The sequence below is a fragment of the Pan troglodytes genome, chromosome 18, assembly GCF_028858775.2.
Source record: "Pan troglodytes isolate AG18354 chromosome 18, NHGRI_mPanTro3-v2.0_pri, whole genome shotgun sequence".
Lineage (NCBI taxonomy): Eukaryota > Metazoa > Chordata > Mammalia > Primates > Hominidae > Pan > Pan troglodytes.
In genome coordinates, this window is record NC_072416.2 from 26,869,048 (window position 1) to 26,881,201 (window position 12,154).

The 12,154-nt window shown below is 43.2% G+C and overlaps 1 protein-coding gene across 1 annotated transcript in view; it reads left to right on the forward strand.

Annotated features, from left to right (window-relative positions):
- Positions 1 to 2,707: 2,707 nt before the first annotated feature.
- Positions 2,708 to 12,154, forward strand: part of CACNG3 (calcium voltage-gated channel auxiliary subunit gamma 3) — a 107,036-nt gene continuing 97,589 nt past the window's right edge. The window contains exon 1 of the mRNA XM_016929639.4: positions 2,708 to 4,097. Within this exon, the coding sequence (XP_016785128.1) occupies positions 3,887 to 4,097 (211 nt within the window). The 5' untranslated portion in view covers positions 2,708 to 3,886. The remainder of the gene's footprint in view (positions 4,098 to 12,154) is intronic.

The following is a 12,154-nucleotide window of genomic DNA, read 5'->3' on the forward strand; positions in this document are numbered from 1 at the left end:
AATCTTCTCCCTGGGGGATGGGAATCATATCTTTGTATTCTCCAAGGTGCTGAGCACATAGGGGAATGCCTTGCACATAGTAGGCACTCGAAAAGCATCTGTTGAATTGAAGCAACTGTCAGTACTCCTTCCTAAATGACACAACCATTTACAGGGATCACTGACCCCTCCAGATGTATGAGAAGATGGACAGGAAAAAGCATAAATAGATACACCGTGCCAACTACTTCACTAGCTGACAGCCCAATAGAAGAAAACAAAAGTCTTAATAAGAGAATCAGACATCAGTTGCAAGATGTCTGAATGTCTCCTAGTCTTCTGCCAGATAAGTGGGATCAGAAAGGGCTATTAGTAAACAGGAGTCTAGCTCCAGCCCGCCCTGGAGAGAGCGCTGAATCTCTTGGGTCCCTCATTGATCTGTTGAAAGAGCCCTCTAGTGGTGAAAATGAGGAACGATCTCTAGCCTTACAAGCAGATTCTACGCGCCCAGGTCCACACACCTACACATTCAATTGAATGAAAGGATGAGGTCACCCCCTAGTAAGTTGGGAGGCATGATAGGGAACTAACTGCGGCCTCCCTGCCTCCACACTCCCACTCCGTTCAGTTGTTCTGACTTGCTCCACATGCAGGCTCGGGACTTCCCACAGTGATCAGGTTGGCCCTGGACAGCAATTCCAAAGAATGAGCCTGCCTCACCAAGTCAGAGGCTGAGGACAAAGCTCCAGTTTTATCACATGTATCCCTTTCTCTTATTCAGCAAAACTGGGTGCATCCTGACCCATAATTGTTACCTTCATCTACCTGAGCTCCTGATCCTTTTCCCCCAACTATCCTTCTGCTAGGCCCCTGGGCACCATACTCTGCTTGTCTGCGCTTCTGTTGTAGAGCTAAGTGGGTGGAGATGAAGATGCTGCTGTTCCACTGTGGGTCTGGTAAATGGAGAGATTGGGGCATACTGTCCCTTAGCCCGAAGCTCACTCACCTTTCATCAACATGGTCCTTCTTTGAAAGAAGACCTTTCTCACTTCTATCCAAGCAAGAGAAGAATCAAACAGATCCTGAAATGACTGCTTTGATCATTAGTAATTATTTCATCTTATTTAACTTTCTGAGAGTGGGGAGGGAAATTTTTGCTAACTGAATTAATCCCTCCCAAGAAATACCAACCTCACCTCCATGTTACATATGGCTTTCCCTTAAAAAAGAAAGGTAATAACAATCAAGGCAGGATATTTTTATTAAGATGCAAATTTTCATTTCAGGAAAGAAAATGACACTAAGAAACTTGTAGGGGCCCTCGTGTATCCTCTCCCGACTATCTTCTGTCATTCTTCTGGAGTATGGCTGTGGTGCTGGCCCCAAGTTTATCCATTCCATTGTGGATTATGTGGCAAGATTTCAGTATTTCTACCTCCTGTCCATAAATCAGTGTTTTTGAACCACGACACATGCATATGCAACTAAATGCTCATAGGTATACACACCTACATATTCAAATCTATACTATACCTACACACGTGCATGCATACACATACATGTGCAAATATGTATGCATATGCATAGCAAAAATGCTAGGCATTTGCAGCAAATATGTTCACATGGTCCATAACACTGTCTGCAGGTACAAACATACATTTACATACTTGCTTTACTTCTATGACGGATTCACAGGCATTCAGAATTTATAACTAAACTGAACATAGCACAGGTGAGCATTCAAACACAATCACTCCACAGCTATACATTCAAACTTCCTCCTGCACATGAGTATTTATCTAACACCAGAATAAAGTCTTCAGTCTTAACACCAAAATGAAAGTAGCAAAGTCACCAAGAAGTTGTGAGCTGCATTTGCGAACCCTTCAATATATTCCTGCTACCCAGTCACCTGAATAGAAGTTCCCAGGCAGCCAGAGATGGCACCAGGGGAGTATGTGTGTCTGCGATTACCTCCCGTTATATTTCTGTCCAGCTAAATAACATTCAAACATGACAGTTGGTTGCGGACACATCTCAGGAACTGTGGAAACAACCCAAGCAGCCTCATTTCCAACTATCTGACCTCTGGATATCAGTCCCAGGATGCCATAAGAAAAAAAATAATAAGGGCATTTCTGTGGGCTGTTTCTAGTCAACTCGGTGTGTGCCCATGCATATGCCAGAATACATAGTAATAAAAAGCTGGTTAAATGCTGGTCCTTTGCAATACTGGCTATTTCCAAGGAAGAGAGCTTTCAGGTGTGCAATGCCATTTGCACTTTGGACTAACAAGCAAAGCAGACCTAACTTCACCTGCTTCATGGTCTCACTTAGATAACAATGTTAACAAATGAATATCTCAGAGACCTTTGAACAAAATCTGACATTTTCAGTGACTCTCCCACCATGAATCCATCACCCCCTTCGATGTAGATATGTTAAAATGTATAAAAGGCATATTCAAAGGCCAAAATCTTATAGTCTTTTGCCCAAGGTCCCTAATATGTGTATGACAGAGTCTATATATATTTAGCTTCTTCCATCTTTTAGGAATACATGATCATGTATATATGAACAGTTCCGGGTCTGATCTGAGCAGGTTGTCTCCGGTGTAAACCAGAGCTCCAGAGAAAGGAGGGTAGACATATTGGTTTGTTTGCTGGGGAACCAAATTGAGACAGACTCTACACAGATGTGATTGTGACAACACTTTTTGCCCGCCTAAGCGAGCCATAGAGCCGTCTCCAGAGCTGCCGGTGCCTTTAAGAAGACTCGGTCTTTCGGGTGTTCTTTTTCCCCAATGGGCTCCAGTGGTGCCCGCAGCAAAAGGCAAACTTGCCTGGCTCATGGGGTGAAAGGGAGGATTGAAGAATGCCGCGTTGGGTGGGTGCTGAGGGAGCGCCAGAGTGCGCTACGGGCTTCGCTCCCCTTCCCCTTTCCTTAACCCTTCCTAGAGCGGAGGAACCGGGTCGTGCTGCAGCGCCCAGGAGCCAGGGCGCTGACTGTCCTCGGCTCCAGAAACTTTGCGCGGAGAGTGGGCTTGACTGGGCAGAGCCGAGCCGGCTGGCTGACCCGGGAAGGAACGGGGGAAGGGCGGGGTGAGGGAAGAAAGACCCTTTAGCACCCCGGGTTTCTAGCCCGGGCGGCGGTGTGCAGCTGCATGAGGGAGCTGTCCCTTCGGCACCACGGACCTTAAAGCCTAGGCGTTAAGACGGCGGAGGCGGGGCAACAGGCGGGGAGCTGTCCCTTCAGCACCACGGACCTTGGCGCCCCCAGGGAAACCAGCCGGCCCCCGCCCCAGGACTCTGTCTTTTCTCCAGTTTGAGCGGGGGTGTCGGGAGCAGGCGGAGAGCTTTCCTGCGAGGCTGTGGAAGCAGTGAACACTCTTCTCAGCGGCTCGCCTCCCAGCAGTGCTATTTTTTGCCATCCGCCCTCACCCCCAGCACACGCGCTCGCACACACACGCACGCACGCACACACACACACACTCACACAGAGACCTCTCTGGGTTTCTTTGCCTTGAGTCTCCCGGGGCTGTGAGAAGCCAGGCGCATCTCAAACCGAGCTGGCAGCTCCAGGCTCCGGAGCCATGCCCTGCACGGACCCTCGTCTTTACCACGCTCCTGAGGAATGAAAGGAACCCAGGGACCCTCAGAAGGCAGCAGTGATGCGGACCAACCCCCCGGAGCCTGCACCCTTCCCAGGGCCATAGGCGACCCAGGGAACTGGAGAGAGCTCCAGAAAGGAAATCCCAGCTTTCCCAAAGTCCCTGTGGATGCTGACAAAAGGAGACCTGAATTTTTGGAAGAGCCTGTACTAGGTTACCCGGCTGCAGAGTGATTTTCCCCTCCGGCACTGACTCTCCCCCTCCAACCCCCAGCCGTCCAGAGTACCATGAAGAATTATGAGGATGTGTGACAGAGGTATCCAGATGTTGATCACCACTGTAGGAGCCTTTGCCGCTTTTAGTTTAATGACCATTGCAGTGGGCACGGACTACTGGTTATATTCCAGAGGTGTGTGCAGGACTAAATCTACAAGTGATAATGAAACCAGCAGGAAGAATGAAGAAGTAATGACCCATTCGGGGCTGTGGAGGACCTGCTGCCTAGAAGGTATTTACAATTTCCTCTCAATAGCTCTGAATAATCCAGTTCTGATATTCTGGTGGGTGTTTGGAGGAGATGGAAATGGTGATAAGGAAAGAAGAGAAGTTCAAATTATTGCTGAGAATGTGCAGGTGACCAGACTCTGTTAACAGCAAGACTGACGCCATGTGGGTTAAAGGGGTTGGGTCTTGTTGATTGTTTTTAGTATAAGCTTCATGAGATGAGATTTTTGTCACACTCTAGGCAGCTTCTGCAGTTTAGAAAAGTCTTCAAATCCAAAATCCCTAGGCATATTGTCAACTGCTTGGATCTCTGGCTTGAGATGGGGTCTTTAACCCTGCTTAAATTGGATTTCGAAGGGAGCGGGAGGGAAGGGAGGAGAAGGGACAAGAGGAAGGAAGTGAGGAGAGAGAGAGAGAGAGAGAGAGAGAGAGAGAGATCCTGACCTGGTCTGGCACATTCTGAGCTATTTCATTATTTCTCAACATAGACTTATCAGTTTCTCCTGAGTTTGCTCTAACTAGATATTGTCATCAACTTCCACTGCCAATCAGTAACAGGGTAACATGTAAACCCCTACTCCCACCCACACCCTATGCACACATTTTAAGAAAAAATCCTTATTGATACATGTTTTATTAGTTTGGATCACAACAAAACTGAAGTCTTGGTATTTTGTATCCACCTGTCTTCATTCCTAAATCATTCCCAAACCCCTAAAAAGGTATTTCCATGACATTTACAAAAGACTGATTCTCCAAGAATTGCAGTTTGTCATTTCTAGTTCTAAAAATTAGGGAGTAGTTATAAATTATAATGAAGAAGAAAGAGCAATTTAAAAATATAAAGCCCTTTTGTAGCCTATCACACTATTAAACTTGCTTTCACCACACCAGAAGTCACTCTCAGCACCAGTAGGCAATGCTTGGATATCACTGGGAGTAAATAGAAAGATAAGGAAGAAAATCAAAGCTCTTTGGAGCCTATGTGCCTGACGGAAGTCACTGGATTAGAGGGGCAGTAGGGGTTTTCTTAGGCTTCCGAGAAATCTGTGAAGCTTGTCACAGTGGTGGGCAAGGAAATCTGCGTTTCCTGTATGGTCCCCTCCCCTGCTTGCCATTGGTTCTTCACACTGCATTTTCACTGGCTGGCATTTGTCAGGGCTTCTTGAGAACTTGCATTTATGTAAATCGCTTGGGAAATCATGCTATGACATCACTTGCCAGTGTAATATTGCATCATTCTCTGGCCTTTTTCCCATGTCCTGACACTTTGAACAACTGCTCTCCTGACCGTAGCGCTACTACAATTGATTCTGTTTCTAACACAAATTTGCAACTGGTGGGAAACCCAGGTAGGAAAGGGCTACCTTTAATGCAGCAAGGATCATGTGAAGTCAGAAGACCTGGGTAATGCTGCAAAGTATCGCTGTGGCCTTGGTTAAGACATTTACCCTCTCCAACTCTCAGTTTATTCATCTGGGAAATGATACGTTTGGATTAGGTGGTCTTGAATTAACATTATCTAAAGCTTATACTGTATTCAATATACTGACAGAAATTCTAGAATAATTATTTCCTAAACAATGACAAAAGTTGGATATTTGTGAGCATTTGTGATTGGGTATGGTGAAGTCATTTACCTCAGGGAAATTCCATATTTCCCTTTCTTATATTGGCTATAAGGAATTGAATTATCTTTTCTAAAACTGATTTGGTGGATGTTGCGATATCTACATGGTTCTAGAGATGGCATAGAAGTTCTAAGGTTCCTCCAAGCCAAAAATGGCACATATGTATACAGTGCTTTAGCCATTTCCAATTCTTCTGCCTCTGGGAATCAAACCTGAGAATGCACAATTAAAAATGAAGTTTGACGTTCCTCATTATGATCTATGAAAAAAATATATATCTATAAGAGCAGAGGTAGGACCTAAAATTTCTGAACACTTGCTAAGAATTTCTCAACTGATGATTTCTCCTTTTTCCAACATCATGTCCTACACCCACAGTTTGTACAAGGAATTGAAACCCCACCCAGGCATTCTGTAGGCTTAGTGGGAGAAGTGAGAAATTGAATCAAGAAGGAATTGGATGAATTGAAGACATAACCTTGGGCAGGTGAATTCTATTGAGAAAATGTGTTGCAGTCCCCATACAACTTGGCCTGGCTTTTTTTGTTGTTGTTCACTTTTTTGAAGTATTAAATACAGTAAGATGCACAAATCACAATGAATCACAATAAAATATTAGCTATGGCTGCACCCATGTAATTAACACCTAGGTGGGTCCTGGCTGAAATTTGAAGCCAAGATGTGTACTAAACACATCAAGTGTTTGGGGAATTTGCAGAAGCCTCTGATTTCTGCATGGGAAGTCACATGCAGTTGGTAGCATCCATCCCAGGCATTTCCATCCTTTGCTAGAATGAAGATGAACAGTCCTTTCCCATTCAGTATTTCTTACCTACACCTGAGCCTCAAAATCCTCATTTTCTGGTCCTTTAAGTGTCAAATGAAAACTGGGGGTTTTCGTAGCTCCATTTTCTTAGAGGTCAAATTAGAAATGTTCGTTCTTCTGTGCTTTTTTAAAGAGCCACGAGACAATGTGATTATTTTATCCAAAAGAAGAGAATGCCAAGGAGAACATGACAGCTGTCTGCAAATATCTGAAGGGCTGTCATATGAAAGAGAGATTTGAGATGTTCTGTGTGGCCTCAAGGAGGTAGAAGTAGGAGCTAGAGGAAAATAGGTTTTACCTCAATATAAATAACTATCCAATGTGGAATGGGAAGCTTTGGCAGGTAATGGGTCTTCCAACACCAAAAATATTCAAGAATAAGCAAACTACATCGTTTCCCAACTTTGCTGGTCATCAGATTCTCATGAGGAACTTTTAAAAAATTAGATTATCAGGGGCTCCACAACTAGATTCCCTGCTTCCATAGGTCTGAGGTAGACCAGGAAAATCTGAGTTTTCTAAAGGTGCTCCAAGCAATTATGATGTTAAAGCCAACATGTATTGGTATTTGCACTGGGCCTGAGGATGACTATGTGTTTTAAGGATGATCCCATCACTCAAGGAGGAGAAGGATGTTTCCAGTTTTCATTTCTGTAGGTAAGTTATATCCTTCTCCTCCTTGAGTGACATGATCAGCCAAACCAAGTTTACCTTGTAGCTGAATTTGGCCCATGGGCTGCCAGTTTTGAGCCTTGTAAATTACCTAAATGGCATTTTTAATCCAAATTTCTGATATTTTTATATTTGACTCCTGAATTACTCTTTAATAGTCAATCATCACTTTTTCAACCCTTAAAAAATACCTAGGAAAAAATAAGCTAACCTACCAGAATATCCCTTACATTTAGCACTTACTATGTGCTCAGGCTGTTCTAAGAATTTTGAAAAATTAACTCTTTCATCTTCAAAGCAGCTCAGTTGTGTAGGTACTATTATTACCCTCATTTTACAGATGAGGAAACTGAGCCCTGGGGAATTTACATAATTTGCCCAAGGTCACACACCTAAACTCAGCAGGCAATACTTAACCTTAGTCGTGCTGCCTCTCTGAGTATTTGCTAGAAAACATTAATTCATGCTTTGGTGGGTAGCCTGCTACTGGTACAAACATTAGTTTGTGAAAATGCCCAGGCACATGGGTTTTTCCATTCAGAAGTTTCAGATCTCAGAGCACTCACTGTGCCTGTGCAGCATCAGCAGGGATGCAGGAGACACCAGACACACACAAACTCAGAGGCAGCAAAGGACACGCTTTGCATGGAGAGACAATTGACCTGTGTAGAGACACCCACACTGGGAAGCCAACATGAACGCCCGACTCATTATCTGGAAAGCACGGGAGGCATTCACAAAGTAGAGCCCTAACCTGCTGCGTGTTTTCAATAGTGGCCTGTGAATTTGAATGAGAACGTGTTCAATATGTGACTCTCTCATTAAGAAAACCTCATGAAGTCCTGGAGACAATCAAAGCAATGTATTTAGATAGCAGAAAGACCACCAGTCTAGTAGTGAGGAACCCTAAGTGTTCATCCCATTTCCATCACTAACAGTTATGTGAATTGTGAATGTTATTTTCCCTCTTTGGACCTTAGTTTACCCAAATCTAAAATGAGAAATTTAGATAAGATTAGAGAGTAACAAATCCAAATGTTTGTGTAGATGAGGCAGCTAATGTAAAGTATGAAACAAGCATTTCCCAATCCTCTTAGCTCAATTCTCAGCAGGTTTGGAGGCGGGTAACAGTAGATTTGAGAAGATGTATTGTAACTGAAACTCGGTCTCAGTGTGGGGCAATAGGGAGTGGTGAGGACTGTGGCAAACTGGAAAACACAAGCCTCATCTGAAGGATGACTACTACTTGGCTTGATTTGATTTTTACCTTGGAGAAATAGACACGAAGTGTGGCCCAATATTCCAAGTAAAGAAAAGCCAGATGTAAAATATCTTGATTTTTAAAATGCAGGCAACTCTTTCAACTTTTTAAGAATATGATATTAGCCAAACCAGATTTACCTTGTAGCTGAATTTGGTACATGGGCTGCCAGTTTTCAGCCTTGTAAATTACCTAAATAGCACTTTTAATATGAATTTCTGATGTTTTTATATTTGATTCCTGAATTACTCTTTATTAGTCAATAATCACTTTTTCAATTCATTAAAAAATACTTAGAAAAGAAAGCCCACTTATTTAGGATTTTAAAACCAGGAACTTAAAGTTATGGAGAAGAGGTTCAATAACTGATATTTCTGCTACAGATGGGCCAGGATGACATCAAACATCTCGCTGAAAAACTGGAGAAAAAAATTAGCCAGTCATTAGAAGTTCTCCCATATTTCCAAAACTCCAGATGGTTGACTTTTTCAGCCAGATGGGGTTTCAGCTTTATTTATGTTGTCTGAAAACCTTCAGGGAAGCTGCAAAGATGTGGTTGAGGATGGAGGTGAGGAAAAGACATAACATTTATTAACTATTCTGTATGTGCCAAGCTCTGTGCTAGGTGCTTTTGTACATGTTAACTCATACTTTTCATATCTCCTGTCTCCGCCCAAGTAGAATGTGGAATCTGTAAGGACAGGGATTATTGTCTTTGGGGCACTGCTCTACCCCTAAAACTTAGAAACAGTACCCAGTCATCACTTCTGCACCTGCAGTCCTAGATTTAATGCTGCACCCTCCCTTAGACATGGGTTCAGAATGTGCTGGAGTTCTCTTACTCTCTTCCCTACTCCTGACCTTCTCCCAGTTCCTTTTTCTGTATTCTTCCTCCTTGCCACTAAAGCCTGAGAGGTAGATGGAAGAGAGAAATGGGCTGGAGTCTTAAGGCAGGATGGGAGGGAGTGACCCTGACTGCGTTTGAGGGTTGAGTCAGGATTGGGCAGGTGGTAGAGGTCAGAGTATGAACATGACTAATAGTCAGACAGAATGTGTCCATAGCGCCATACTGGTTGTTAAAATGTTAAAATACTTTCCTATGTCTTGATAAACAACAACTGGCCCAAGTCTTTCACCAACTCCCCACCACCACTGCACCCACCCTAGCCCTTACTGGGGCTGCTCAGATCCATTAGGTAAAGGGTGAAGACCTGGCCCCACAGATGTCATCGTGACCTTGCTCTGGCCCTACAAAACCATTCATTCTGATTGTCTGGTCTTGTGTCCCATTGGTTGTTACATATTTTAAATCTCATTCCCAGTCGTATCATCATCGGTGGAAAGAAACTTACTCCTCTTCTTTCTTCCTCAAACCCAATCTTCTCCCTGACTGTGGGATTCCACCTACCTTAGGAAGTAGATGCCTTGAAAATACTTTCAGTTGTTTCAATCTCTGAAATTTTATCTTCTGGATTAGAATAAAGGCAAGTGACCTTCATTCCAAGGTTGGGTGACCAGTGTGGGTTATTTGTATGGATAACTAGTGTGTGTCAAGAAAAAAATAAAACAAGAAATTAGGCAAAAACATGACTGTGTTCTTTAAATGTTCACATAGAGCACAGTGAAACAAGCTTACCCAAGGGATCATCTGACCCTCAGGGGAAATGTAACTTTGATTGACTCAGCTTTTAGTACAGATTGAGGCCTGGTTGCTACAAAGTTAGATATTTACTTGTAGAAAACTGAGAAAATGCACATAATTTTTTTGTTCAGTAGATGTGCATGTGATTTTCATTCATTAGAGGAGATAACCCCAAATGTTGTGGATTTATTCTCTCCTCTCCTGAATCTTATTCAGTTTTATATTAATTTAGTAATCTTATTTCAAAACCTTTTCACTGAAAAAAAATAGAACATCCTCCTTTGAACTAGTTTTGTCATTCTGCTGGTTCCTCACTGCTGAATTGAACAAAACTTGACATGAGCTATGTATTTTAGGAGAATTATGTTTTTAATAATTTAACATTTCTTTGACATATGGAAGCATCATCCAATGAAAACAATGTTTCTGAGGTTAAACAGAAGTGTAGAAAACCCCAAGGTTGTTTCAATTTTCTCCCATCTCATAACCCTGCCACAGCACACTTTTTCAATGTAGGAGCAAATAGGCCTTTAATAAGTTAACGAAAGACCACAGAGAATATGGGATATAGCAGGGGCTTTGGGAGCAGGTGGACCTGGGGGCTTATGTGGATCCTATTATTTACTGACTATGAGACCTTGAAAGTTACCTACCCTCTGAGTGCTAATTTACTTACCTGTGAAATGGGGAAATAAACATAGCAAGTGCCATCAACTGTTTCTGTTTTAATTCTTGTGTTTCCTTCATTTCTGCTTACCTCTAAATAACATGTTGACCATTAGTTCTTGATTTATGCATTTCTACACAAGATCCATTTGCTAAGACAAACAATAAGTTAGCTTTCTTATACAAGTTCTCTCCTTCCTCCCAATACTTTTAGTTCCTCAGTGAGGTACCTGTGGCTCCAAGAAGAATCATTCATAATGATTGAGTGCTGGATTGGACACTTGCTTAAGCAGCATGGCTGCTCATGTGCCCACCTCAGCAAGGGACTTGGAGGGAACAACAGAGCTAAGAGGAGGCATGGGAGTGGGGTAGCCTGTTTGGAATGGTGAAGTTCTGTGTGTGGATTGGATCTGGGAGTGGGCAGCTGAGCTGCCACCCTTGTGTTCATATCTCACCTGAGAGAGCAGCCCATTAACCAAGAAAACTCTAACCCGGCTGCATGATGCTTGTGAAGATGTTGCCCTATACGAGGCTGCCTGGCCAAGGGGTCGAGTAGGGGCTGAGAGTTAGCCCACGCTCCGCTCACCAAACCATGCACCTTGGTTCAGAAATGACTCTATCCAAAAGGAGGAGGGTGTATAATAAATGTTCGCAGGGTACTGTATGGGTCAACTACAGTCTCAGCAACATGGGCTGTATGTTTTCAGTGGAAGGAGCCAGGCAGGATGGAAAAGACTAGATCAGAGTCAGAGATTCCACACCAGGAAAGGAAGTTGCAGTAGGAAGGTACCATAGGACCCTCCAATAACCAATGCATGTAACTCCACAAGACAGTCAGCACGCAGATCCCTGCTACACAGAGCGCCTGGCAATTGATGTTAGCCAGAGAAGCAGTGACAGCAAACAAGAAAGGTTTACAGCCTCGCCCAGCTAAGTGAAGTGGCATGTTGGCCTTTTCTTTCTTCCTGCTCCCTGCAGGAACATACATACAGAAGGTGCTAGAATCTAAACGAGGAAGGAGCAGGGATAGTGATTTGAATTCAACATGCAATTTGAAATGTTAGACAAAACTGGAAGTTTTAACAACCAAAAGTGACTGGGAAGTTATGAAATCTGCCTAAACTGTCAGTAAGAAAATGAAGGATTTGATATAACACAGTTGAAAGCCAAACTAAAACTGGTGCATGTTTATATCCCACTAAATTGAGACACATCAATAAACATAAATAATGTCACCATGCTTCCTCTCAGAAATTTTAACAGTTGAAAACTCTGCAGGCCATGGTGGATCACATCTGTAATCCCAGCACTTTGAGAGGCCAAGGAAGGTGGATCACTTGAGCCCCAAAGTTTGAGACCAGCA